General features: G+C 44.3%; 1 protein-coding gene across 1 annotated transcript; it reads left to right on the forward strand.

Moving 5' to 3' along the window:
* Window positions 1-25,793, forward strand: LOC126533424 (WD repeat-containing protein 43). Its single transcript, XM_050180586.3, has 17 exons — window positions 1-223; window positions 603-746; window positions 1,383-1,504; window positions 2,875-2,992; window positions 4,004-4,125; window positions 5,510-5,609; window positions 5,697-5,761; window positions 7,051-7,225; window positions 10,322-10,411; window positions 11,291-11,395; window positions 14,981-15,103; window positions 15,794-15,912; window positions 17,046-17,109; window positions 18,562-18,675; window positions 22,763-22,823; window positions 23,694-23,752; window positions 25,571-25,793. Exons 1-17 carry the CDS (start codon window positions 38-40, stop codon window positions 25,703-25,705), a joined length of 1,902 nt encoding a protein of 633 aa, XP_050036543.1. The 5' UTR covers window positions 1-37; the 3' UTR covers window positions 25,706-25,793.
* Window positions 25,794-26,015: the final 222 nt, after the last annotated feature.

Here is a 26,015-nt window from a genome sequence, read left to right on the forward strand (position 1 = left end):
TGCCTTCTTTTGGGTTCACGTGTAACCGAGCTAAAACATGGCGTCTCTCGTTGAAGCAGTTGCTGTTTCGGACAGCGGAGAGTATTTGGCGCATTCCAGCTCCGATGGCCGGTTAAAGTTATGGGACACGTCAACGGGTAGACTGAAGCAAGAGTACACGCCGAGCGCGCACCTCTCCGCAAAGTGCACTTGCCTGTCCTGGGGACCTACGCGGCAGGGCTTCGTAAGTGCGGCCTGTCGGTGTGACAACCCCGGAAAACGTGATTTCTCTGCAAGTAGCGCATTCGGGTGCCACCGCTGCGTTGATTGTCACCTTCGAAGCAGTGTCGGTGCCGACACGTAGCACCGATCACCTGTGCGCGTGACGAGATGCCTTGGTTTATCCGGCTTAAGTTGTCACCGCGGCCATGTGCTCTCCCCGAGCGCCGCGAAAGTGCGTGCGCAGGTTTACTGCCAAGGGGGTCCCGCTGGCCCCGTAGACCGCGCGTTACCTTTTGATTGTTGCGTTGGCCCCATTATGTGAGCTAGGCGTTTTAGCTGAACATTGTGTGTGCCGCGGTGGTACCACCAGGTTGTGTCATGCGTGAGTTTCTGTTCTGCAGGCGACGCACAAGAAGAGAAAGCGGCAAAAAACAAGCGACGATGCTGCCGATGCCTTGTCTGAAGCCAGCCTCTTGGCGATGGGGACAGCCGAGGGAACCGTTCTGCTGTACAGCCTCACCAGAGGAGATCTGCACAGCGAGCTCGTAAGCGACCAACGCACGCACATTTTCCCGCGAGCGAGTGTTAGCTATGAATATCAATAAGGCGTCGTTTCGCTGTTAACCGTTTGTAATTTGTTGTCGCGATTGTGACCGTTTCCGTTATATCTGCATCAGCAATGCGTGTCACACAGTGATTCGTGCTTTCAGTATTGTTATTCACTTCTATTTGGATTATAGCAAGTCAATGCAGTATTCTGAAATGATCAATATATGCTTTGGCAGGACTAGTCCGAGGAAACAGTGGTTGACAGCAGCTGCTTTTTCCGTCTGTCTAGACTTGACAATATGATGGACTGCATAGCAGAAATGTGTCTTACGTTGCATGTATATGAGCTCCTCTAAGAGTGGAAAAGTTCTACTGTTGGCACAAGCTATAAAACTGTGGCTGCACAATGTCAGATTAGCTAGAAAGGTGTACTGATCAAGAGATGCCTCAGTGGTATCGCTGCTTTATTGAAGGTCAAGCCCAGTGAGCCTTTTTGCCAAATGTTGGTATGTTGACATCAACACGTGCTGATGGAGATCCTGCGCTGTAGTTCTGCGTGTAGCATTTCTTGTACAATTTGAAAGCTCCCGTGCTTTTCCGTCACATGGCAAAACTGTGTTGGAAATTTTCAGACAGGAGGCCACACAGCAGCTGTAAATGGCGTCTCGTGGCACGCCAACTCAGACTCGCTGTTCAGTGTTTCTGATGACCAACACATCGTTCACTGGAGTGTCTCCTCAAGCAAGGTCAAAAGGTATGCATATTGTTACAAGTACTGTGCAGAGCTTGAACCTGAAATTCAGTGCTTTGCATGCATGCGTTTTTGTGCCTAGCTTGTCAAAACTTTTTACGCTTCCTGATAGCGATACTCCTTCCTGTACAACGCATCGTCTAATACTTAGGGATCCACATTAATTCTAACCTGTCTTGGCAACCACACATCAATTACTGTATGTTGTTAATAATGCTAACTGCATGCTTGGGTCCCTGTGCCGTAACTTTTCAATCGACCCTTCTCTCAAACTCCTTCTTTATAAAACTATTGTTCTAATCAAACTAGAATGTGCATCACCTGTGCGGGATCCATTTACTAAAAGTCTTGTTAGTCACCTTAAAGCTGTACAAAATCATGGAGCACGCTTCATTTTTTTCTAACTCCTCCCGTCTTTCCAGTGTTTCATCTATGAAAACAGTGTTATGGCTTCCGTCCCTTTCCTTCCGTAGGAAAATAGCATGTCTCCCCCTGTTTCATAAGATTTACTTCCATAACCCGCATCTTAAGCAAGAATTACTTTCCCGTTCTAGTATTGACTATCGTCATAAATGCTTGTTCCTTGTTTTCACACTAACCAACATTTTCATTCTTTCGTTCCTCAAACTTGTAATGATTAGAACCACTTGCCCACCTCCACTTTACCCATTACAGATCCCAGTGACTAAAAATGTGCTTGAATATGTTATGTGATATTTGTATTGTGTTCTTTGGTATTTATTATCACTACTCCCTTCTGCAAAGCCCTATGGGCCAGAAGGTATTCAAATAAATAAATAATTACCATATGCATGAGCGAAGGTCAGGAAAAAAAAAAACTTTCCTCAGATGTAAGCCAAACAAAATATAGGCATTCGACTGCGTAATGAATTTGTAGTATGGTTTGTTAACATATGAAAATAGACAGGAGTCTCAACTATTTCCAAGGAACACCTCAAACCTTCATGACCTCCCCAACCTTCGCCTGCAATAATCCTTTCATTAGGGGCAGAGGTTACACCCTGTGTCTCCCGATAAAAATAAGGAACATCTTTTAACTTCACGGTGCCGACCTTTTGCTATACGATGAAAACACCTGCTTCGCTGCGCTATTGAAAAGTTTGCTCTGTTTTTACCACCGCATTGTGACTGAGAGGTGACGTAAAGTGTGAGGCTAAACAGCATTCTCGATTCTAAGCCTGCCCCCGAGGTTTGTACAGGATTTTTCTGAATGAAGTATTGGCCTACATTCAAGTAAATACTCTGTCATTGATCGTTTGATCTTGCAAGTATCTTTTTCATGCATAATTAGCAAATTGAACCACCTTTACCTGCAGACAAGCCACGCTAGACCTCATTCTCTTTATTTGCAGTAAATGGAAAGCCGATCGTCACAGTGTCTATGCCGTTGCTGCCGTCGATGCCAACACAGTACTCACAGCCAGCAGCAGTATCAAGTGGTGGAATGTAGACACAAAATCAATCGTAATGGTACGTAAAATTTGTTACGTACCATTACGTCAAATCTTTTGCCTACGCAACTGACGATGCTTCCTTTTAGTGCCTGCAAGCGCAGTAGCGAGTGCAGCTTGTTACAAGTTCGCAAATACGATGCTGGTGACAAGTTTTCTCTGAAAAGTTTTAACAAAGGATCCTAAAATTAGGTCACAATTTTACTGACTTACATAATGGCTGTTTATACCAGGCTGCACCGTCTCTGTTACTTGGGGTACTACTGAAGTGCCCATTTTCATAACCTGTTAGCAGCACTGTGGAAACAGCTATTCAATGTCACATATATGTGTGTATGCCATGAGCTTTATGAGTTTTCATTCTTTCTTTTTCATTTTTTCTATGTCCGGATCCCATCCAATCTGCATAATCTACTCAGAAACTGTCACAGTGCTTATTTTTGTCAGTGCGATTGCATTGTGCCTTTTGCACGCATCATGACCATAGGTTAGTTAAGATAAACGGCACGCTCTCAGGTTTACTCACAAAATACCTAAATCTTTAACTTGAGACTTAATGAACTCACACTCATCTGCTTCACTCTGACCCATTCTTACCAAGGCCTCTTATGAATGTCTTGTGCTTTCTTATTGTTCTGTGCTACACAAATCTGTGGCTCCGACCGGCTGCAACTTTGGAACCTGTTACTGAATTGCTTTGAATAGGCTTCCAAATTTCATTGCAATGTAGCATTTGAAGACACAGAGCACGTCTTTCTTGGATGTGCTTGCATTGCAGTTGCAGTTGCATTGCAGTTGCAGTTGCACTGCATGTACGTGGCTTAGATATTTAGGTTGCCCAGGAGCACAAATGAGACGACCTTGTTGCACAACAGTCCAATTTATAACAGTGCTGCAGGAATATCCTCATAGGCTCTCTGCACCAATGTGGGACTGGTCGCTCACGAATCAGTCCAGTTTGTGCCAGCGAATCGTTGGGCCAGAATTGAACCTACTTTTGCCTGTTTCTTCCCTCTCTTCTGCTGAGCAGAAGTTCACAGGTCACGTAACCGAGGTGAGACAGATTTTGCCTGTGTTTGTGCCCAGCAAGACCAGTGAAGGGAGAACCTACTTTCTGACTTGTGCAGCCAACGATCGGCAAGTGAGTGCATGGTGAGTCCGTCTGTGTGCCTTGTTTAAAAGAATGTTGGGTAGAGAGAAAAAAATGTACACTTGGGCATCGTGCAACCAATTTCCTTTTGTTTGTGGAGAGTGCCTCGTGCGCAGTGTCTCATGAATGGTGTGTTACACAAACGTCGCAAAGCAGCAGCTATGTGGAGCGTGTTTTCGCTGTATCAGGCTGTACACATGGTACATCGCTGGAGGCAAGCAACATTTATGCATGTTTGGCTGAGGCAAAGAGGGGGGTGTGGGGCAAAGGGCTTTGAGGCCATGGTAGACTAATGGCAGAGGTGAACTCTGTCCTGGGTGAGCATATGGTCTGCATTGCCTGACAGTGCGAAATTGAGATTATGCACTTGCGCAACGTAAATGCCACAGTCTGAGCATGTTTCGGTTACAACTTTTTGCAGGCAGCAAAGCCACAAGCTGTTGGGAGTGGCAATAGCAGTGAAGCTTCGCCAGTATTGATGAATGATGTCATTGTGATTGTCATGACGAATGTGTTCTGCATGAATCTCATTCCTATTCGCTACCTGAGGAGGTTTTCGTGTGTTTAGGGTGCAACATTTCACATGAAAGGGTCCCTACTGTCCTGCAGTATTTAGTTGTCTGCGTGGATGAATGAGGCAAGTGAGTCTCGTGAAATGAAGAGATGTTCTTTGGACTATAACCAGGCGTAGCTAATGGCCAGTTCCCGTAAAAACCACCGTACTTATCAGAGTGTAGAACGTTTTATTTACATCAGTTACACAAGCACCGCTCAAATGCAGTCATCACTGGTGAGGTGGAAGCCCAAGTCTCCTCATATAGTAGCATCGCAATGAACAAAAAGACACCTTTTGTGGCACGTCTTTGGAGCATGATCACATGATGTCACTAGAAAGAAAGAAGCATCAACTCCATGGCAGCATCAGCAGTGCTTGGAAAACGTGATGTAGCTTTTGGACAGAGGTAGGCATCTTTAATATCAAGCAGCCACTCGAGAAGAAGCTTGTGTTCTTTACATACTGACTGTAATTTCTGCTTTTTTACTATAACCTTTAGTCTTTTAATTCAGAAATAAAGACTCAGTTAAATTTTACAAAGTATCTTGCCAACTTCTTGCCCAGCAACAAAGGACCTTCCTGTAGATGAGAATTCGAGACGGCCTGAATAAGTCCCAAACCCTTACGGCCTCAAGGAATGCTATGCACCAACATCCAGGCTTCCATGATAGCTGCAGTGCCCTTGGACTGTTTATCAACCAGTCATTCTTCCTGGGAAGAGCCCCAATGCATTACAGCATTACTGATCCATAATCGCTGCAGTGACATAACAGTGGTCTTCATGCATTGTTGTGCATCTCTCAGTGCCAGATAGTCTTGGAACATTGCAGGCACCTTGAGAAAGGAGCCAGTTCAAGCTCATTGGCCAACTTTGTGCTCTCGGAGGAAGCAGTACACATCAGCATTTCACATACATCAGAGAACAGCAAGGTACGGGACAACCTTTGCAGGAGCATAGTATCTTTTTTTTGTTGTTGTTGTTGTGCTGGTATCGAGCCTTAGACTGTTTTCTTGCAGACGGCACACCTCTCAGCAGTGACCAAGTCCGGTGCCCTGCATATATTTGAACTGCAGCTGAACGGGTAAGATACTGTGTGATCCACTTGTATTTCTCGTGTCCGAGTTAGGGTGGTAGTTTTTATCGGCTGTATGAACTTGTAAACATTTGCTGACTAACTAGATTAACAAGCATGGTATCATGTGCACATATGCAAACACGAACACATCTCTTTTGATGACCGCGGACATGCGCTGTCAAAACGTTGGCATGAGGAAAAGCGGCAGCAGCAGCAAGCAAATCGCCCTTCGTGCTGCCTCTTGCTTCAGTGTGAGCTAAGCGGCAAGAACACATTACACCGAGACTCTTTGCCCACCACATATTGCTTTCAAGATAGCGCCCACTCAGCTCTACCATACACAGCTGCCATCGGAGTAGAACACCCCCATGCAGCCTTGCACGTGATGGAAAATGGTGTGCTTCCTCCTCGCCTTGCTCCCTTGCGCGTGCAAGATTGAGCAGCCATTCTTCTCCCCTTAACCTCGCACGCTTTCACTCTCACCCACAGCAGCCACAGTGTCATTGTACTTGGACTTTGTATGGAACATCACGGCGACACCGACGGCGGAAACGTATCTGGAGTGTCCATATTATTGCCATCGCAATAAAATATCTTTTTAAGATCCTTTAAAACTACTAATGGCACATCCAGGGTATTGCTTGGGGGAATTCCTTTCTAAAAAGGCACATTCTTTGTGCAGCTAGGCCACTGTGCAGCAGTGGCCCACAGAGGATTACAATGAAAAGTGAGAGAAATGCAGGGATATTAAGGTTCTATGGATCTTGAAAAAAAGTAGTGCAATAACCTTTTGGTTTACTTTGGTGTTACAGTCGGTGCTACATTTGGTACATTGTGCAAACAATGTCAGTTTTGGGGGAAAAGAGCTTTGACCTTGATACTGTTACTTTCAAAGACCTAAGAAACATGTTAGTAATTTCCAAATTTGTTGACATGTGTTTTTGTATATTTCAGTGTTTTCTTATATTTCAGTATGCATAACCTTGCCTCTTATGTTGCGACCACGGCTGTTTTGTCCCATATATACACGAGGAAGCCAGAACCCTTCAAGCTGCTAGCACAGCATTTTCTCCTGCTGTTCTCACATCCTTGTTGCAAATAACCATGAATGGATTGATTGATTAAGGTGCACTTCAGTATGCGGAAAAGAAGCTTTCTTCTTAGACTAAGTTAGCGTTGCCTACTGGAACAAATTGGGGAAGCACTCTGCATGTGTATCAATGACAGAAGTTGCCAGCAAAGGTTTCTGCTGTTTTGAAAAACCCTTGTCGTTAACCATGGCACCACTGTTGCAGGCGCTGCAGGACACCCGTGCAGCCCAAGTTCACCGTGCAGGTGGCCACCGAGACCCAGAATGGCAAGGCACCCAAGCCACAGCCAGTGGCCATCCTGGCGGCCGCCTTCTGCCCCACTGGCGACCGCCTTCTACTCTGCTACAACAGCTTCCTGTCGCCTAGCTTCGAGCATCTGGTGGGCACCCATTTCTTTCCACCTCTTGTCATACTTGCCACCTCTCCTACATTTACCGTAAAGTTAACAATTTTGGGCTCATTCAACAGCTTTACGAAAAATAAGTTCTGTTCAAGAAAAAATTTTCATTCATCTATCTTCAAACATTGTGTTTAGATTCTTCTGTTAGTGAAAGGATGGCAGAGGGTTACTTTTCTTTTTTTTTTTTTAATTACACAAGTGTGCACCTTGTGGCATAATTCAAATGAAAATGTAAAGGCCTGTTTTTTGGATAAAATCCAGAAGCAGCCGGTACAAAAGACTGTCCACTAGCGAAGGTCGGGCGTACGGCTGAGGTGTTGGCCCGAGCTTTATAGGTGGCGGGCACTGGCCGTCGGGAGGCTCGAACGGCTTCTGAGGTGGTGGTCTAGTGTTGCCTCCATGGCAGCTGCGAGACAGGAGGGACAGGACGCAGGGCATGCATGCGCACCAAATGTATTCACCTTCGAGCAACAGATATTGCTCAAAAAGTCACAGTAGTCTGAAAACTATGCAAAGGATTGTTAATAAAATGTGTATGTATCCCATGTGTAGTATACCACAAAAAGCACGTGCCAGGGCAAGTGTAAACACAATTTCATCGTATCACACCTTCCCTCCTCGGTGCAGAGAAATACACTTGAATCTCGTTAATTTGAACACGCTTAATTCATACTTCCGGTTTATTTGAACTGACGCCGTGTTCCCGTCAAGGTTATGTGTGTTCCAATAGGCAAAAATGCCCGGTAATTCAAGCGCGCAAGCATTTGCAACGGTTAGTTCGAACATACCACACTTCGACAAATCACGCGGCAGCGTCTCCGATCAGTATTGCTCTGACACCGCCATGGAGGAAAGGCTTAAGGAGGCAACGCCACTCGGAGGGGAGGGGGTACGTGGCAGAAATTTCACCCTCTCTCTAATGGCAAGGTTGCCGATTTTGCATCACGCCATAATGCCCCAGCCACACTTGTGGCAAAATGTGCACCGTTGGAGGAATCGGTCCTCGCCAGCTCTTGCTCGTGCTTGTTTTGGTTGGTTTAGTTGGTCTCGCTCGCGCTTTTTTTTTTTAAATACAGTGATGCTTTTAAACCAAGATGCCCTGATGGAAAGGTTGTTAGATAGTGCGCCATACCTGATTCTTTACAAAACAGGTCCTGAACGCAAGGACACGAAGGCAACACCCAGCACCTCGTTCCCCTTGTCGTTTGAACGCGGCAACACCGTAACGAAGGGAACACGCGAACATGATTATGATCAGTGTGAATGACTTTGTCATCTTGATAAGACATGTCTCATGTTAAGAATGCATGATGAAGAATGTAAATACCGTGCTGATTTGTCAGCAGATGAAGGAAAAAAATTCGGAGGACACTTAAGCTTTGCCTAAAAGAGTTCAGTAATTTTCTTTCACCGCATGGAGGGCCAGTGTGGTTGAGTATCTGTGGTTCGAAAAAAATATCAAATTCTTTTTGCTGAGACGACGTCCTGCGTTGGATGCGGGACACTGACGCCAGAGTTTCTGTGACGCGGGGCCCTTAATGCTGTCACATTAAAACACGCAAGCACGCAGAGGGAAGCTTAAGTGGAGGCCCAGTCTGGCCTCGGCAACTCTGCCATTTCAGTGGTAGTAGGTGGCAGAGGTAATTAGCGCCATCCAGCAAGCTGGTGGGAAAGCACCCTCCCTCCCTTGCTTGCAACTACACTCCCCTCACACTCTCTCTCAACTCCCTTGTAACTCCTTCACTTTCGACTGTGTCCGCATGTGCCCGTCTACACGCCAGCGCTGCCGGCCCAGCCGGCCCAGCGCCAGTTTAGCCCGCTCTTTGAACTTTCATTTTCTGCCGTTATCGGGAAGCGAGCGTTGGTCAGCATGGGCAGTTTCGTGGTCCTCACTCGCTGTGTGCTTGGGTGCCACGATATTTCACGACTCGCACCATTCGTGCATCGTGCTATGGTGCATGAAGACTTCAAGAACAAGTCCGTATTTTAATTTGAACAAACTATCGGGTTATCAAAAATTATAGAGATTCGACTGTATCTACAAATTTTAAAGTTCACTGCTTGGCAAATACCGTATTTACTCGAATCTAGGCCGACCCTGATTCCAAGCCGACCGCCTAAAGTCCGAAGCCCATAAAATATGTATATATATTACCTCAAATGTACGCCAAACAAAAAAAGTGAGGACAGCGTTCACAAAATGCAAACAGCATTTATTGAATCTGAACGTGCAGAGCTCATTCAACGTCGTCGCCCCTTCTAGACTCGTCGCTGTGTTCCTTGTCACTCTCACCTTCAAACAGTGCACTATCTTCAGTATCATCAAGCGCATTAAATATGCTGCACTTTTTAAAGCGCACACGATTAAAGTACCTGGGATGTCGTCCCACGCTGCAGCTACCCAGCCCGCCAGCTGCGATAGCAATGCACGTTTGATGCAGCCCGTTACCCTCGCAATAACACCACGCCGCACATCGATACGGCCGACACGACAGGTCAAAATGGTGACCTTGCTTGTGTATGGTTGGCTACTGGCACGGCTAGCAGCGGCTGCGATACTGACTTTTCTAGATGGTGCTAGCTGTGCACCATATTTAGCAGTTTCAATGACTGGCGCGTCTTTTAAAATCCTCGAATCTAAGCCGACCCTAGAGTTTGGAATATGATTATTTGAAAAAAGCTATCGGCCCAGATTCAGATAAATACGGTAGGCCTTGTGTGGTAATTATACAGGATCAGCGCACAGTGAGCCTGCTAAACAAAGGCTCCTCACTATCATTCATGTTCTCGGCTCATAGATCTACATCATACATTTACATAGAAGATAGTAAAGACTGCGGGAATGGGGTGTGGAGGCTGTACGTGTGACGACTCAGAGGTACCGTAATAAAGGCATTGGTTATTGTTTAGGCATGAAGAATAATCTTGATGCTGCCTCATATTGGCGCCTGTAATATGTTTTTAAAGACTCCTGGAGCTACTTTCATCAGGGGCATACTCTTGCCGCCTGTTCGGCACCTTCCTTTCGATAATCAGGGCAAGCTTATGAAGCTCATCTCCTGTCATTTATTGCAGAACATCGCAACAGACCTGCGTGAACAAACATGGCTGGTTCGGCAGGTGAAGCCACCTGTTTCCTGCAGTACGGAGGATGGCATTTCCCAGGTTAGTACCAGCAGTAGGTTAGTACCAGCAGCAGTAGTACATGCTGCTGCACCACTGCTCCTGTGCCAAGATGTGCAGTAGTGCTGCTGTCCAAGCAGTTTCTGCTAATGTCATTTGTTTCATTTCATTTTTTTATAATGAAAAAAAAACTATAATGACTGCCTTTGAAGTACTAGTACTGATTTCAAGTGTTTTCTTGAGCACCTCGTTCTCGCTGCTATCAGTACCGCTCAGTGAGGCAAAGTGCACTAACTCGAAATGACCCAAGGTTTATCAGTCTGACTGTAGGTGGTGATGTGAAGTTGGTGCTTCTGCGTATTTCTTCAGCAGCGCTTCACCCATCATAAGAATGGGATGGCAAATACTGTCAAAACCACTTATAACGATATTCTAGTGCCAGGAAAATTTCATTGGTTTAACCGATAGTTATAACCTGTTCGCACAGAAAAAAGAAAACAGAGGACAGGCATGAAAACATCTTAATTTGACGGAATACTAGTAGTACAGTTGAACCCACTTATAGCATTACCGGTTTAACAACACTCCAAAGTAACCATGAGCAACCGTGGCACGGTGAACTTTAGCACGTTCTGTGTTAAAATAAACCGCTTACTGTAATGCTCCCAGGCTACGTTATTGGTTACAACAATCAGAACCGGCTACTGGGTGTCTGCACTGAAAGAAAAAGAAGCACGAAATCCTGGAAAAGAAATAAAAGCGCGAGCCGCCACCCTTGTCTGCGTGTGCTGCACATAGGCGGGTGTAGTAAAGGTGGTGGATCGCTCTTTTTTTTTTTTTTCCAAGATTTATCTACCATGCATTGGTTCAAGGTGCCCCTTATGCATTTTTTTACCTTTCGGGCTCTTTTGTTTGCTTCAGGTCAAGCAACCAGTGCAACCCACACGAGAGGTGACGACGCTGGCCCCCGGCCATTTGGCACCCAGTATCGGCAAGCGCAAGACACCGGCCGACTCTATGGGACAGGTGAGGGTTTACACGGGGTTTGTTGTGGTCCTTGAAACCCTTGGAAAGCTCTCGCATGTGAAACTGCCATATTCAAGGCCTTGAAATCCCTCTAGGTTCCTTAAAACTTCTCAAATTTTGCATTTGTTATGCCTAGTGGATTTTATAGTCGAAACCCGCGATAGCGAAGTCTCGAGGGAACGACATTTTCGCTACAATGAAATATTTTTGAATACATTTCGTGGCTCACGACAACAAAACTTTCTTTTACAGCAATCCTGCATTAAACAAATTTTATGAAACCGCAGTCTGCATATTAACTGCTCCTGTAACGCTAAGTGTCCAAAAACTGCTCAAATGCATTGGTTGGGTCCTTAAATTGCATGAACTACCAGCACAGCGCGCTTCCATGGTCGCCGCCATTTTTGTTTACAAAAGAACGACAGTGAAGTAGTTGCAACTGGCGACAGCTTTGATGACCATGGTTTATCCTTTGCAACGGCTCAATGTCCTAACCAGAAATGTAATATAAATTTTTTTTAAAGTAGAAAAATGTTACAAAATAAAGCAGAGGCGACCTTGCAGTAGGCGCATTTATATCCTGTGTGGCATGCTGATCCATAATCGCGAATTAGCGAAATCCACATCCACATGTGAAGACCTCGATGATGCTTTCTGGCTTTGTGTACTGTGCACATAATTGTGTGTGCGGTTGGTGCTTGGGTGCGTCAGCTGTGTGTGTGGTGATCGGACCGTCGGCTTTGCCAGCCTGCTAAGACGTCATCATCATCATCTTCAGCATGGTTACGTCCACTGCAGGGCAAAGGCCTCTCCCATACTTCTCCAACTACCCCGGTCATGTACTAATTGTGGCCATGTCTTCCCTGCAAACTTCTTAATCTCATCCGCCCACCTAACCTTCTGCCGCCCCCTGCTACGCTAAGACGTCGCTTCCAGCCAAAATGCGTAAATTTTCTGCACTGCAAGATAAGGCTGCTATTATTGCGCACAGGTTGAAAAGGGCAGGAAGAAGATGATTGCAAATTGTTTTAGGCACGCCGGCTTCATTGCCACTAAGCAGGCATCATGTGCTGATCCTGCCGCACCAGAGGAAGAATTGCCCTAAGATGCACTCGATAACAGTACTGCAAGCACAGTGCCGCCAGCACTGACCAACACATGGGACAGACTTTGCACCACGGAAAACAAAGTTCCAGATGGCCTCAACATCGACAAGTTCGTTTGCGTGAATGTGATGGCGTTGTTGCGCATGAGGAGATGACCGATGAAGCCATGAGTGCAATGTGTGCAAAGGTGACAACGCCGAGGACCACCAAGATAAAAACAACATCAGAAGACGACGAACCTGCAGAATGTGTTAGACGCCTTCGAAGCAATTTGTTTGCTTTTTGACAAGCACAGCGATGACATGGCAATGGACCACTTTTTGCAGTGCGAAGGCAGAGCTGTCAAGTTGCTACAAGGCAAGGCTCGGCAAAATAAGCTTCCCGACCTTTGGCAATAAATTTTTGTTTGGAAAGCCATTTTCCTGTCTTTTCTGTCTTATTCTTGTACCAACGAAATTCCTACCGAAGCGAAAATTTTCGCATTCCCCGGCAATTTCGTTGTTGCAGGTTTTGACTGTATGTCTATTTGACCACAAGGTTTATGCAAGCCAAGAGTCAAGTCTATTGTGACCGTGCTGCTGAAAGCCAAGTTCACTTAGCACTCGACACGATCGGACAGGTGGAGGTTCTGCCCGTCTGTTTCCAAGAGATGTGCACATTTGGAAAGGCTGATTTGGCAGCTTTTGGTGACACAATCATTGTATGATCTTCAACCATTGTGCCTGGCTGACCCATGCATGCTTGAGTTGTTGTGATACCACGTAACCGCTACCTCCGATTTCAGTGGCATGAGGTCTCCTGCTTCACATCCGAAGCCATGCTGTACTTGGCACATGTTTTGAACTGGTCAACTAAAAGGTGATGTAATTAATTATTTGTGCTGTTCTCAAGGAGTTCATACTTGCAGCATGATTGTGGAGTCTACAGCTTCCTAGAAAAGAAAATGAAAGGAAGCTGGGCACAGTTTTTGAGTCTGTACTCCTTCAACACTGTTTAGTGAGGACCACGTATGAGGGGGGGGGGACCCAAAAGAAACCTACCTTTTGTTTTGATGCCTCTCATGGGTGTACTTCCATGTCTCGCCACCAGGTCTAGCTTGCTATAGCCCTCTGCTGTCAGGGCCTTGACTGAAGCCATCATAGAAGCAAGTCACTCTGTGCATCACTTTGTTTTGAAGAAATTAACTACGACAAGTATCTGAAAACATGATGTGTGATCGTAAAGAATGGCTTGTACGCATCAATTTTTTTTTTTTTTTTTTTTGAAAGAAATGTTCATGGAAGCTCGTAGAGTGCTTCAAGAAGCCTTCAAGAAACAAGCCTTTAACCGTACTCAAATCTATGACTGGTATCGTCAATTGAAGGTTGGCAGAACAAACATTGACAGTCAACATTATTCGGGTCACCCTTGAGCCAGTAAGAAAGGTGAAATTGTTGATTTTATTTGTGAAACCAAGATTGCAAAATTCCTAGATGTGAAAGCAAGATCAACCGAGATTGCCAAATGACAATCGACGAGTTATCAGAGAACGCAGGCATAAGTTGGAGTGCGTGCTAACAAATTTTGACTGAGGAATTGCAGGTGAGGTGAAAAAAAAAAAAAAAAAAAAAGATTTGAAGGGGCATCACAAATGAAGAATTCCTATGGTGCATCGAACTGTGCAAAAAAGTGAGTTGACAAGCGCATTGCAGCTCAAGGAGACTACATTGAAGGCAACTAAATTGTTTTTCTTTTAAAACTGAATAAAAATGTTTATTTCAAAAAAGTTTGGTTATGTTTACATCCCCACTCGTAGCTGTTGACTATACTTCCTTTTCTTTTCAGTCTTCTTGCTCATTCCCCACGCAGAAACAGGCTCGCCATGATCTCTGATTAGAGAGGCCATTTGAAATAAAACTTGGGAATGAACCAGAATGTAGGAGAATGTAGGAATGTTTCTCTATTCTAGTATCTGTGGCATCATTAGAGTAATGTTTGCCTCTGGACTGCATAAAAGGGTCTCTTTACTGGGCTTTAATCTTGCTTCATTTCCTTTCTTTCTGTTTTTCTCTTTCTTTTTTTTATCTTCACATATTTAGTACATTTATTAAGGTCGTTTCATAGTGGAATCTATGCAATAAATAGCCGCAGTGCCTGATGTAAACCATAAGTTCGTTCGATTCGCCTGCTCTTCCCTGGTTCAGGAGTTGCTGCACCTTGCTATTCGTTTCTCTCAGTGCGGGCTTCATGCAGAACACGTTCGCAGCATTCCCTGCATCGGTAGGAAAGGTAGTGTGGGGCTTGCGTACGAGTTGCCAGGCTGGTTCTGCCCAAATGCATGGAACTGGCGGTGAACTGGAGTGAGCTACCGGTTCATGAGGTGCAGGGCAAATCGAACGAATCTTATGAGTGCACTTGATGTTTCGTGAATTTATACCTTGGATGAACAGGGCTGCATAGTTTGTGCGAGGTGTGACGTTTCTCTGTGGCACTGGCGCAGCTGCCCATGGAGGAACGGCTTCTGGCCGTCGCACAGGCGAGTGGCAAGGAGCCCCCGCGGGCAGACAACCTGTCGCAGCTGCTGCTGCAGGGCCTGCAGAGCGAGGACCCCAGGCTGCTAAACGTGAGGCTTTGCCTTTCTCTGCAGTCGCGTCTCTCGTTGTTCTGGTGTGACCACATATTCACTCAAATCTAGTTCAGCCTCTATTCTAGGATAAGCCCCGAAACTTGGAAGGTCAGGGGCAAAAAAAAAAAAAGAAGACAATTTCCCGCATCTAAGCTGAACACAAAAGGGAATTTGGCTGTGAAAAGAACATGTATTTTATTGCATTTTCTGGCACTCATCATAAGCATGTGCAATGTTCACTTGTTGTCTTCACAGACATCGGTATCGACAGGTATCGACAGCCCCAGGGTACCTCACCTTTGGTGCCGTCTGTGGCACTCAAGGTATCGCGTCTTCTAGACATCTTGAACCCCACGGTTGCCTGATGGAATTACGTAGCGCGCAAGAAGCTACCACAGCTCCCCGATTTGCACGCAACGTGTCACTTTCAGTTATTGCTTCGTGCTCAAATGTAAAGTGCATATTGTTAGTAAATTTTTTCCTAAAAAATGAGCATGTTTCATTTGAGTAAATACAGTATGCTGTGTTTGGATTAAATTGACTGGCACATGGCTTCAATCAAGCCATCAGGATTGCGGGGAAGGTCTCCAGGTGACCTGTGTTACTATTTTTATTATGCTGACTTAGAACGCAGCCTTGCACGCTTTCTGACTGCCGTTGAAATGATGGGAAGGACCTTTGTTTCAGAGCGTGCTCCAGCGGACGGATGAAGCATTGCTGCGCAACACGGTGCGGAGGCTGCCACTGTCCAGTGTCATGTCCTTGTTGAAGGAGCTGCAGCAGCGGATGCACAGCCGTGGATCTGGGTCAGTGTTTCAGCTTTACAGCGAAGCTGTAAGTCGCTAGGGGTCCCGGGCATTTTTGTTCTCCATGAACAGAAACTATCATCTTCAATGGCTCATAGCCCTGTAAGGCAGAGGCTACAAGCAGTTGGCCAAGTGAAGCGAACAGTGCTTACATTCGTTTTAATCAGGCATACAACATACAGAACAGCATGTCGAAAACTGTCATGATCAATGGCTCATGGCTACTCACTTTGCATGGGTTAGTTGCAATGACACTACCCCTGTGATGGTTGTCGGTGATTTCAATGTGGATGAGTCAGGACCGAAAAGCGAGTGGCTTACAAGTTTCGTGTCGCAGACATATCGCTTGCGATGCCGCACCAAGCCATCCCAACCAACCACCCAGCGGCGTACGTGCATCGATTTAACGTTATCAAAGAATGTGATCACATTTGCCAGTGAAATAATGACCACCGATCAAGACAATACATGTGCATGCGTACCTTTCGTCACATTGACCACCCATCAAGACAGTAAATGAGTTCGTATCTTTGTTCAAACTTCTGTATCACCTGTGTGTCATGTGCTAAACAGCTTCGCTAGTCATCCACCTTCACAGAGTGAATGGCTCATGAATATTATTTACAGTCTTACAAAAGTTCACTGATTGATCGAACTCATATTCATATTGGAAAGGCTGGTATAAGCTCAAGGATATGAAAGTAAAATGTCAGTGCGTACTACTAACTTATATGAAGCAAGGTCATACCACAATGAAAAAGAAAATGCAAGAAGAAAGTGATAAAATTGCAAACACTCGTTAATGCAGAACTATAATATATTTCCACAAATGCAACTCAAGAATTTCACTAGTTCTTTTATAACAAAAGTCAAAATTGTTTTTAATTCGTAGGTACACAATCACAGATAAAATGCTCCTGTAAATTTCAACAATTTTCCACAATATATACGTAGTGCACGTATTTCTTGCACAAGGCTAATTAAAATGCTTGTTACATGCAGCTCTTCTGCTATGCGCTGGCAGCGTAAGTACGCTAACGTGTAGCGGGTGATTATTCATCATTATTCCACGTCATGTGAATTGTGGCCTCATTGATTGTCAGGACATTATGTGACCTGCGTTTTGTTTGCAGGGTGTACCCCTACATGAAGTGGACCAAGACGGTGGTTTCAACGCACACCTCCTACCTGATGACGGTAAGCAGCCCACATTGAAATCTTTATTTCATTGAGGACTTTATTAAAAAACTACCACCTACCATGATAGACCAGTGGCTGTGGCATTGCACCGCTAAACGCAACGTCGTGGGTTCATTCCCAGCCGCAGCGGCCACATTCCAATTGGGGCAGAAATAAAAAAGGCTTGTGTTACACGCATTGGGTGCACGTTAAAGAAGCCCGGATGGCTTCTCTGTCCGATTGTGGCTTTTGCACAAAAAAACGCCTGAATTTAGTTAAAGAACTACGAACCCATTCCATTGACGTCATCACGTTACAATACAATTGAACACATCATCACATATTGCATAAATGATTGCCTAGGACAACACCCATTCTTGACCAAGTTTCAGCATGGCTTTAGAAAAGGATGCTCAACAATCACTCGACTAGTTAGTGTAATTCATTTATTGCTTTTATGTAGTGATTCTAATATTCAGGCTGATAATTTTTTCGTTTTCTCAACCGATGAAGCTGCCACGTGGTGGCAGCTGGGTTGGTTGAGAAATAATCCGACGCACCCAGGAGGGTAATGCCACCTGGCGGTAGATTTGGCAGGCTGCTGCATTTTCTGGGTGGCATCACCTGGCCAGAAAATGCACTCACGAAAGGCGCTCATTGCACGCAATGGTATCTTTGCTAGTTGAGCTAAAGCCCAATGTACACAGAAGGGTGGAGTCATTTGGCGGCAGATGAGAAATGCAAGCACAAGAAGGCCATCGCCTGTGAGATCGCGTGATGTCGTGCGATTTTGTAAGCCATGAATAGGCACTCGTTGCACATGGTAGCATGTTCGTTGGCATTTTTTTTTCTTTTGGTTGAGCAAAAAGCTAATGCACACAGAAGGGCTACGTAAGCTGGCGATGGAGCTGAGCAGCTTTTAAATCACATGGCCAGCATCACCTGCGAGTAGACAGAAAAAAGCTTGGGTGAACGAGACCTAAAAGTGACTTTGGGATGCCTGCTTGCGTCCAAAGAAGCTGTCTTTGTGGCATCTAGAGAATATGTGCCTTCGTTGGTCTATTCTGTTTCTAGAAAGCCCACACTCGTGTGTCAGAATGGTTATGAGATGCATTAGATGGCGAAATTTACTGGGCATCTCTTAACGTGCTGCATCATTTTGCCTTACCGGCTCACCTAAGCTTTGCTTACACCTATTGCCACACTCAGTCGGATCTGCATGATTTTTAACTTTTGTGTCCATCTGTAAGAAAATCATTTTTCTTCCTGTCGGTTTGCAACATTGTTTTCTTGGTTTTGAGTGAAAGGATCAAGCCCCAGCTTTGTACTTTGGAGACATAGATTATATTTCGAGTTGTGACACAGTCCATGTAGTTCGTCTTGGCTCATCGGTACGCCTTGCCTCATCTGTTAATGGTATGCGACAGGACAGCAGAGATGCCCGACAGAGAACCGTTTCTTTTTGTACAGTGCAAGGAGGCCGGTACACTACTCAAACCGCTGCTTGAGCTGCTCGAAGCTCGGACCGAGATGTTCGAGAAGGTCTGCAGGCTCAGGGGCAAGGTGGACCTCATCATGGCACAGGTACCTTCCTTACCCCTTTTCATACCATTTTATAAAATCCAATGCACTTTCTCGGGGGATTGTTAAGTGAGTGAGGCGTTGTGAGTGAGCAACACCTCAGTTATGCTGTCCCCTGTTGCCTGCTGAAAAGTGCTCACCTGACTGAAACAAAGGGCCGACTGGAAGTGCTCTTTATTTGGCTTTGATTGCATACATCTGCGTGTTGTCTTTTCTTTTTGTGTGTGTGTGCTCAGGAAAGTGGCATTCTTTAGTTAGCTTTTTCATCTATAGGTAACGCAACTGGGAAGTATGACACGCTAACCTGTTCCAACCACAATCACTCCATTAAAAACCACCATGGTGATATGGTCAGGTCAGTGTGTCTGTAAGCCTTGCCTCTATTTTATTCTAAGACTTGCTAGCAAAGTTAACTTGCATGAATGAAAGTGCAGGGCAGTCGGCATGGTCACCTTTTGAATGACTGAAAACAATTAGTGGTGAATCAGGAGTTGGCAATTAGACAAAATGCATGGCATGTTAATGTTCCCGTGGTGTTATGCAGTATTACTGTGCACCCCCATCAGCATGCCATTGTAGCTGCAGCTGTATGTCATGAATTTATGCAGTAGGACCTCAATAATTCAATTTCGGTTTATTTGAAAATTTGATTAATTCATAGAATTTGTGTAGTCCTGTAATTTGCAACGCGAATCTTGAAAAGCCCATGCGCGTCCATCCAGATAATTCGTAGTTTCCTGTTGTGGCCTCCGAGACTGACATGCTGCGACGCATTTCCGGCTATGCATATCCCGGAGGCAGTGTCAGATATATGATGGCCGTGATGTGCTTCCAGCTCCTATCTAATAACGTTGATTGCTCCTGGCGCTTGTAGTATATAAATACATGGCCTTCGAGATCGGTCTTTGAGAGAGTTGTCGATGGTGCTGCGATTCAGACACTACCAATCGAATAAATGCCGAATTCCCGATACAGGTGCTGATAGGCCGTACAGCTGTGCAAAGTGCCTATGTTGTGTGGTGGCGCGCTGTAATTTGATGTGCTTCCGCGCAATAAGGGGAAGCCAGTTAGAGCATCACCATCATCATCAATAATAAACGTGCCACTTTTGTTTTTCCGTTTCTGGTTTTTCCGGTCTAAGTACCAGCTGCATCACATGTCATGTGTTGTCACTTTTTCTGTGCTGCTAGCGCGTGGTGTTTCTGCTAGTGCTAGTGCGTTCTGTTCTCATGGAAATTTTACTTCTATTTCATTTTTGGGCGTCTCGAATACTTTAAGTGTATGCATGTATACACTATATGTGAAAAAAAAAAAAAAAAAGAACTTTCTAAATAATTGTCTGAGTTATCTTGAGAGAAAATTATTGTTCTCAGTATTCTTATGTATTAGAGTGCATTTACACCGTATACGCGAATGTTGCTTTATATTTGTAAATTTCTGCTAAAATAATTACTCTTTTTATTTACATTGCTAGTTTGTAGTTGTACAATTTGTGTCTATGTATACAGTGGAATTGCATCACATTTCATTTCTTGTATGTGGCCTTTCTCCACATGAAATGCTATCTGGAGCAAGAGCCCTTGTCAGGCTCTATGCCTTTAGCTCTTGCTTCACTTTCCTTTGTATGTTAAAAGAAAGAATAAACTTCGTGGCATTTGTATGCTTTATCGCATAGCACAGATGTATTGTGGCAAAGTTTGCTTTAGGAAACCAGCCACCATTGTGCGCACAGACCTTTGCCCATTTTTCTTGCTAAATAATTGGGTGCGAATTAGATTTCTACCTTATTTGGGAGTTTTCATATCATTTCTATGTTAGTTTTCTGTTTTGGACACATAGAAAGGGGGCACGCATTTGATTCGGGGGCATTTAGAATTCGTCAAATACTGCCAAACGAATCAGCAAGGCATTGTGTGTTTTTTTTCTTCTGCATGTTGTTTATTTCGACCTGCTGGACAAGTCGATCAATTTCATCAGTCCTGTCAAGTTTGAATAAGCGGAAGTCAACTGTAGTGATCTAAACAGTCTTTTATCAGACAATCTTTAGAAAAAAAATCTAGCAACAGGAGGGCTATTCAAAGTTCATGATCGTAAAGCATAAAACTGGGTACTGTCGCATAAAGCACCCAAAAAAATTTTCAACTTATCGCGCATTAGAACAACAGACATTGCTTCACTGTGATTTACAAACATCCCTCTCTCGTCATCAAGAACCAGTTTCAAGCACCTGGCAACATTAATTCTTGCTAGCACATGCTTGTAAATTGCCGCTGCTTGAGATTTTTAGAATGTATAATGTATAACTGGCTTCTATGTTACTCAGTCGAGCACACATACTGTTCACGAAAATTGTTTTAGCATTAAAGGGGCCTTGGCAATGCTTAAAAAAGTTGTAAAATGTATTTTCCATTAAACTGCACCAGCATAGTAATATCTTGCAGCATAAAGTATTTGGATGCGTTTTGTAGAAGCAAAGTTATTGGCTATCAGAGATTGCCCTTCATCCTCTCTGCAGTGACCAAAACGCTCTGCCCACTGCCCATCACCATGGCACACAGTTTCATTTTTGTCTGGGATGTTCACGTGACCGTCACTACTTCCTGTTTTTGTGCACACGATTTGCTACGGAGGCTGTCCCTCGACTTAAGGTTGAGTCACCATAGAGTTCGTATGCTCCCACAGCGAGCGGCTGTCGGTCAAACATATTGAAAAGAAACTGGGTAGGCTTTTCTCTGCAGCCGACTTGCACCGTGTGCCTCGCCAGTGGTCGTGGGGGCTGTTTCGCAAACTTCGTGCTTGCTGGGTGTCATCCTTTTACACCCGTGAAAAGTGTGCGACACCATTCTTACAAATTTGAAAACATGTCAGTGTATTTCTTTCCCATGTGGCCCTTCACACCGACATCCCTCACAGTGCCGTGCAGAGAAGTTACATAAAAGCTTTTCAGTAAGGCAGTATGGTATGGTATGAAGAACTTTATTTAGGTCCTGAGGGATCAGTCTGCGACTGATGCGGGCCGCTCCCACGTCGGGACAGAGAGGCCGAGCCCCTCTGCCGTCACACGGGCCCTTTGGACAGCCCTGAGTTGGTCCGCCAGCACTTTACTGTGCAGCATCCGCTTCCACCACTGTTCACCTCGAGAACCATCACCGGCCAATGCCAAGCAGCGCCAAAGCATGTGTTCTAAATCGAGCAAACCCCCACACTTACTACAATAGACTGAAACCCCGCAGTCCGGATTAATTTTATTCATGATGACCGGGTTAGGGTACGTTCGGGTCTGCAGAAGCCTTAATGTAACTGCCTGTGGCCTATTTAATTTAGAATGTGGCAGGAGGAATGCTCTGTGCCCTAAGTGATAGTGCTTGGGGATTTCGTTGTAGGGTAACAGTTGGTCCCTGTACTCAGGAGCGGGAGTAAGGCAGTGAGTCAGCTTCATTTCCTGCAGGCCTCTCACTGCCATGTTGCTCTTGCACACCTATCTGAAATGAAGAGGAAAAAAAGAATTTTATTAACACGTTTTTTTACAGAGTTCATGGTGGTCTTTGAAAACCTTGAATGTGAAATTGCCATTTTCAAGCTCTGTGGGGCCCTCAAGTTCCACGAAGTACTTGAAGATGCTTGAATTTTGCTTTTGGCTCAACTTAGTGGATTTAATCTGTGCATCTGACCGATAGGTTTATGCATGCCAAGAGTCAAGCCAATGCAGTCTTGATTATCATCTTTGTGGTAGGGAGCCGTCATGCTCTGGTTGTGATTTATGCAACAAAGCTTTAGCGACTACTTTTCCTTTTCCGGTTTTGTGTGCAGTACAAAATTTTGCCCATTGTTTTAGACAGCATTCTCTTTTGGAGCTGTTAGGCATCATGGTGCTCTAATCCTCGAAAATGTTTTCTCAGGGCCTTGAAAAACTTTGAAAACCTTTCTCTCTCTTTCTTTTGGTTAAAGGTTGATGCAGGCCCTGTTATTTTAATAAGCTGAGCGCAATGAGCAAGTTGGTACCAATTCATGATGTACCAATTCATGATGATACCATGTTCTGTGTCTGAGGATTAAAGTTTAAAAGTGGTTGTTACGCTTCAATCCACAGGTGGCAACAAGGCACGAGGCTGTGGAATTGCCTACCGAGCCTCTCTGCCTCGTGAATGATGGTATGCATTCTTTTCTTACCATTTTTTTTTACTTTATTTTTATTTTTTATTTTTTCTTTAGAGGAAGCTTTAGCTTGTGCCCATCACTGATGCTGCCTATTCAAATATGTATAAGACACAGAAACACTTTTCCGAGATAACCACTGGGCCGATTTTAATTAACATAGTTTCGTTTGAGAGAGAAATATATAAATTCGAGTGACTGTTAGAAGCAAAATCTGAATTTAAAGCTTGAGCTTTTTAAAAGAAATAAAAAAAAATATATATTGTAGGTATGAAAAAAATAGTAGCATAAAGTTTACAAATTCGTAACTCTGTACCAAAACAGAAATGTATTGCAGTTCTGTAAGCTGCATCTGTTAGAGCATACAAAGCGGACAAATCTGAAAAAACAATTTGTATCTTACGTGCATTTGTTATTATTTACGAGGGTATTGCAAAGTTCCTACTCAAATAATGGTGGTATACTTGAGAGCCATGTATACTACATCAATTTTGTCTGCTTTACATGTACTATTAGGTGCGATTTACAGAATTGTGATATCGTTTTTCATTGCCGAGTTACAGAGTTGTAAGCTTGATAGTTTCTTTTTTTTGAAAGTTTGCAATTTTCGTCAATCTTTTTAAAAACTGACAACCGAAATTGAAAATACACAAGGAACAGTCACTAGATTTTAACTTCCTTTTTTAAATTCAACAAAACTCATCAAATTTGGCGCAGTGGTTGCCGAAGAAAATGATTTCTACTTTCCCATCTATTTAGATGGGAGCCCCCAAGCTACAGCTTCCTCTTAAATTTTTATAGAGCATCTCATTTGGTGGAATGCTACTGTGACTGCAAACTGGTTTTTGTTTGCCCCCCTTTTGAAGACTCATCAGATGATGACATGGACCAGGACCCAGAGGGCCCGGACACTGACGGAGAAGAGGTCAGTACGCAGAACTTTTATGGGCATATGTGTTCGTGTCATGGCATCATTTCACATTAATGATGAATGCTTTCGGCTCGTAAAGTTACCTGTTCATTAAAAGGCAAGTGCAATAAAATTTTGGACCAAATACAAAGCCTAATTTTAGATAGTGTATAATAGAGCAGCTTCCGTGCAAAGCTTTACGTTTAGAACATGAATGCAAGTATTGCCGAAAGCTCACAGAAATAGCCTTTGTGTGTGTGTGTGTGTGTGTGTGTGTGTGTGTGTGTGTGTGTGTGTGTGTGTGTGTGTGTGTGTGTGAAACTGAAAGAAAAAAATTCACCAATGATTACGATACTCCCTAATGCAATATTTGAGCGCAGCTCCTTATGTGTTCATTTCGCGATATATTGGGGCAAAGAATTTGAGAGAGACATGTAGCAGAGTCAGCAATCATCGAAAATCTGATCAGCAGGTCAAGCGTGTTGGCTTTTATACAGGACTCGTCAAAGGTTCTAGTATAATCACTGATGTCACTTGGCTTCCAGAAAGGACTACAAAATTCGCATAGCGCATGCAATCAGATTAAAAACAATCGTAAGTCATGACAATTGAAGTATGCACGAATGAGACCAAACAAGCACGAGCAAGAGCTGATGCAAGGTAACCATAGCACAAAACGAGCGATCCGGCTGGGACCATATACAAGTAGGCATCAGGCGGTCGGGCGAGTCAGCATGAAACCTGTTTCCCACGTGTATGTCACTGAAGGGGCCGCTTTCACTGGTCTCCGCCGTGCATGGCTCGCGTCTTTCATCTGCCGCTCCATATTTGCTCTTTCATCTTTTACTGTTGTGCTCAGGTACGCTGCTGCCGCCGCAGGAATGGGCCATTAAAAGCTCCTCAGCATTATGGCCTCCGAGATAAAGTGGCTGCTTGATTCGCGCTGTAAAACCTCACAAGGTGATTTGCTGGGACTAGGTGCTATGTAAAAGCTTCTAATAAGAAAATTAGATGATTGCCAGCCCTGCAGCTTTGCCAAGGTTGCTTCCAATGTATATGCGTACCATATGTAACCAACTTAGGCCAAGTGAAATTTCGTTGCCCTTTAACGGGACACTAAAGAGAAGTGCCAATTCAATTGATACTGATAATCTGTTCTTTCAAATCTCCATTTTTGTTAATTTCACAGTAGGAGATTGTTTTACTATAATGAAACATAAAGGTCAAAGTTTCAGTTCCTTTAATTCCACACCGAAACCACAGCACCAGTATCTGTGTATTTCTCGTGTCTGTATTTTCTCGTACGTGTGCCATTGTGACTCATTAGAAGTTCTTATACCTTGCTAAGTTCAATCTTTTGCTCTGTTAGAATACATTGTAATCCATCTTGGAGACCCTTTCTAACTAGGCACCTTATGGTTTCTTTTTCTGGTTGTGACATGGTCTTCTCACGCCCCTGTTGAGGCTTACCCCATGCGACCTATTGAAAAAAAAAACATTAATTATGGGGTTTTACGTGCCAAAATCACTTTTTGATTATGAGGCACGACGTAGTGGAGGACTCCAGAAATTTCGACCACCTGGGGATCTTTAACGTGCACCTAAATCTAAGTACACAGGTGTTTTCGCATTTCGATGGAGGCGAAATGCGGCTGCCATGGCCGGGATTCGATCCCGCGACCTCATACTCAGCAGCCCAACACCATAGCCATCGAGCAACCATGGCGGGTAACCTATTTTTTTTTTATTTCCGCTCTTGCCAATGGTCTTTCCTGTCTATGCGAATTTAGTGCAAAACTTAGCAAAGCTGTTAATTGAGTCTCCTGGTTTCAGAGCAACATCTGGGAGCTGTCGGACGGTGAAAGAAGCCAGAGCGAAGCAGACGAGAACTCTGGTGTAGAAGATGGAGAAGCTGGTTCTGATCAAGAAAGCAGCCAAGACGAAGATGATGGTTCGGACATTGCATGACAGCAGCATATGTACCATGTACAGATCAAAGATGTCTTGTAAAAATATGCAACACTCATTGCACCAATTAAAGAAAAGCAGCCGTGCATTGGTTGTTCGTGTGTCCTGTTTTCTGTTTGTAAAGGGACACTGCACGTTTGACCTTTTATCTCAAAGGAAAAGTTCTGCTGACCTTGCTGCAGAACTGGCCATATTTAAGGTTCTGCCTCCTTTAAGCTGGAGGTTCCTTCAGCGAGTTCACTGGAGAAATCTAAAATTTAGCTAACCTGTTATTTCAGATGTAATGCAACTTCAATTGTACTACACTCTT

This window comes from Dermacentor andersoni, chromosome 7 (genome assembly GCF_023375885.2).
Source record: "Dermacentor andersoni chromosome 7, qqDerAnde1_hic_scaffold, whole genome shotgun sequence".
Lineage (NCBI taxonomy): Eukaryota > Metazoa > Arthropoda > Arachnida > Ixodida > Ixodidae > Dermacentor > Dermacentor andersoni.

Bases quoted from the DNA above. Each gene is read 5' to 3' on its own strand.
- LOC126533424 (XM_050180586.3), top strand. From the start codon at position 38: ATGGCGTCTCTCGTTGAAGCAGTTGCTGTTTCGGACAGCGGAGAGTAT. The intron at 2,993-4,003 runs GTACGTAAAATT...TCTGCTGAGCAG, and splicing joins ACACAAAATCAATCGTAATG to AAGTTCACAGGTCACGTAAC. The intron at 23,753-25,570 runs GTCAGTACGCAG...TCCTGGTTTCAG, and splicing joins CGGACACTGACGGAGAAGAG to AGCAACATCTGGGAGCTGTC.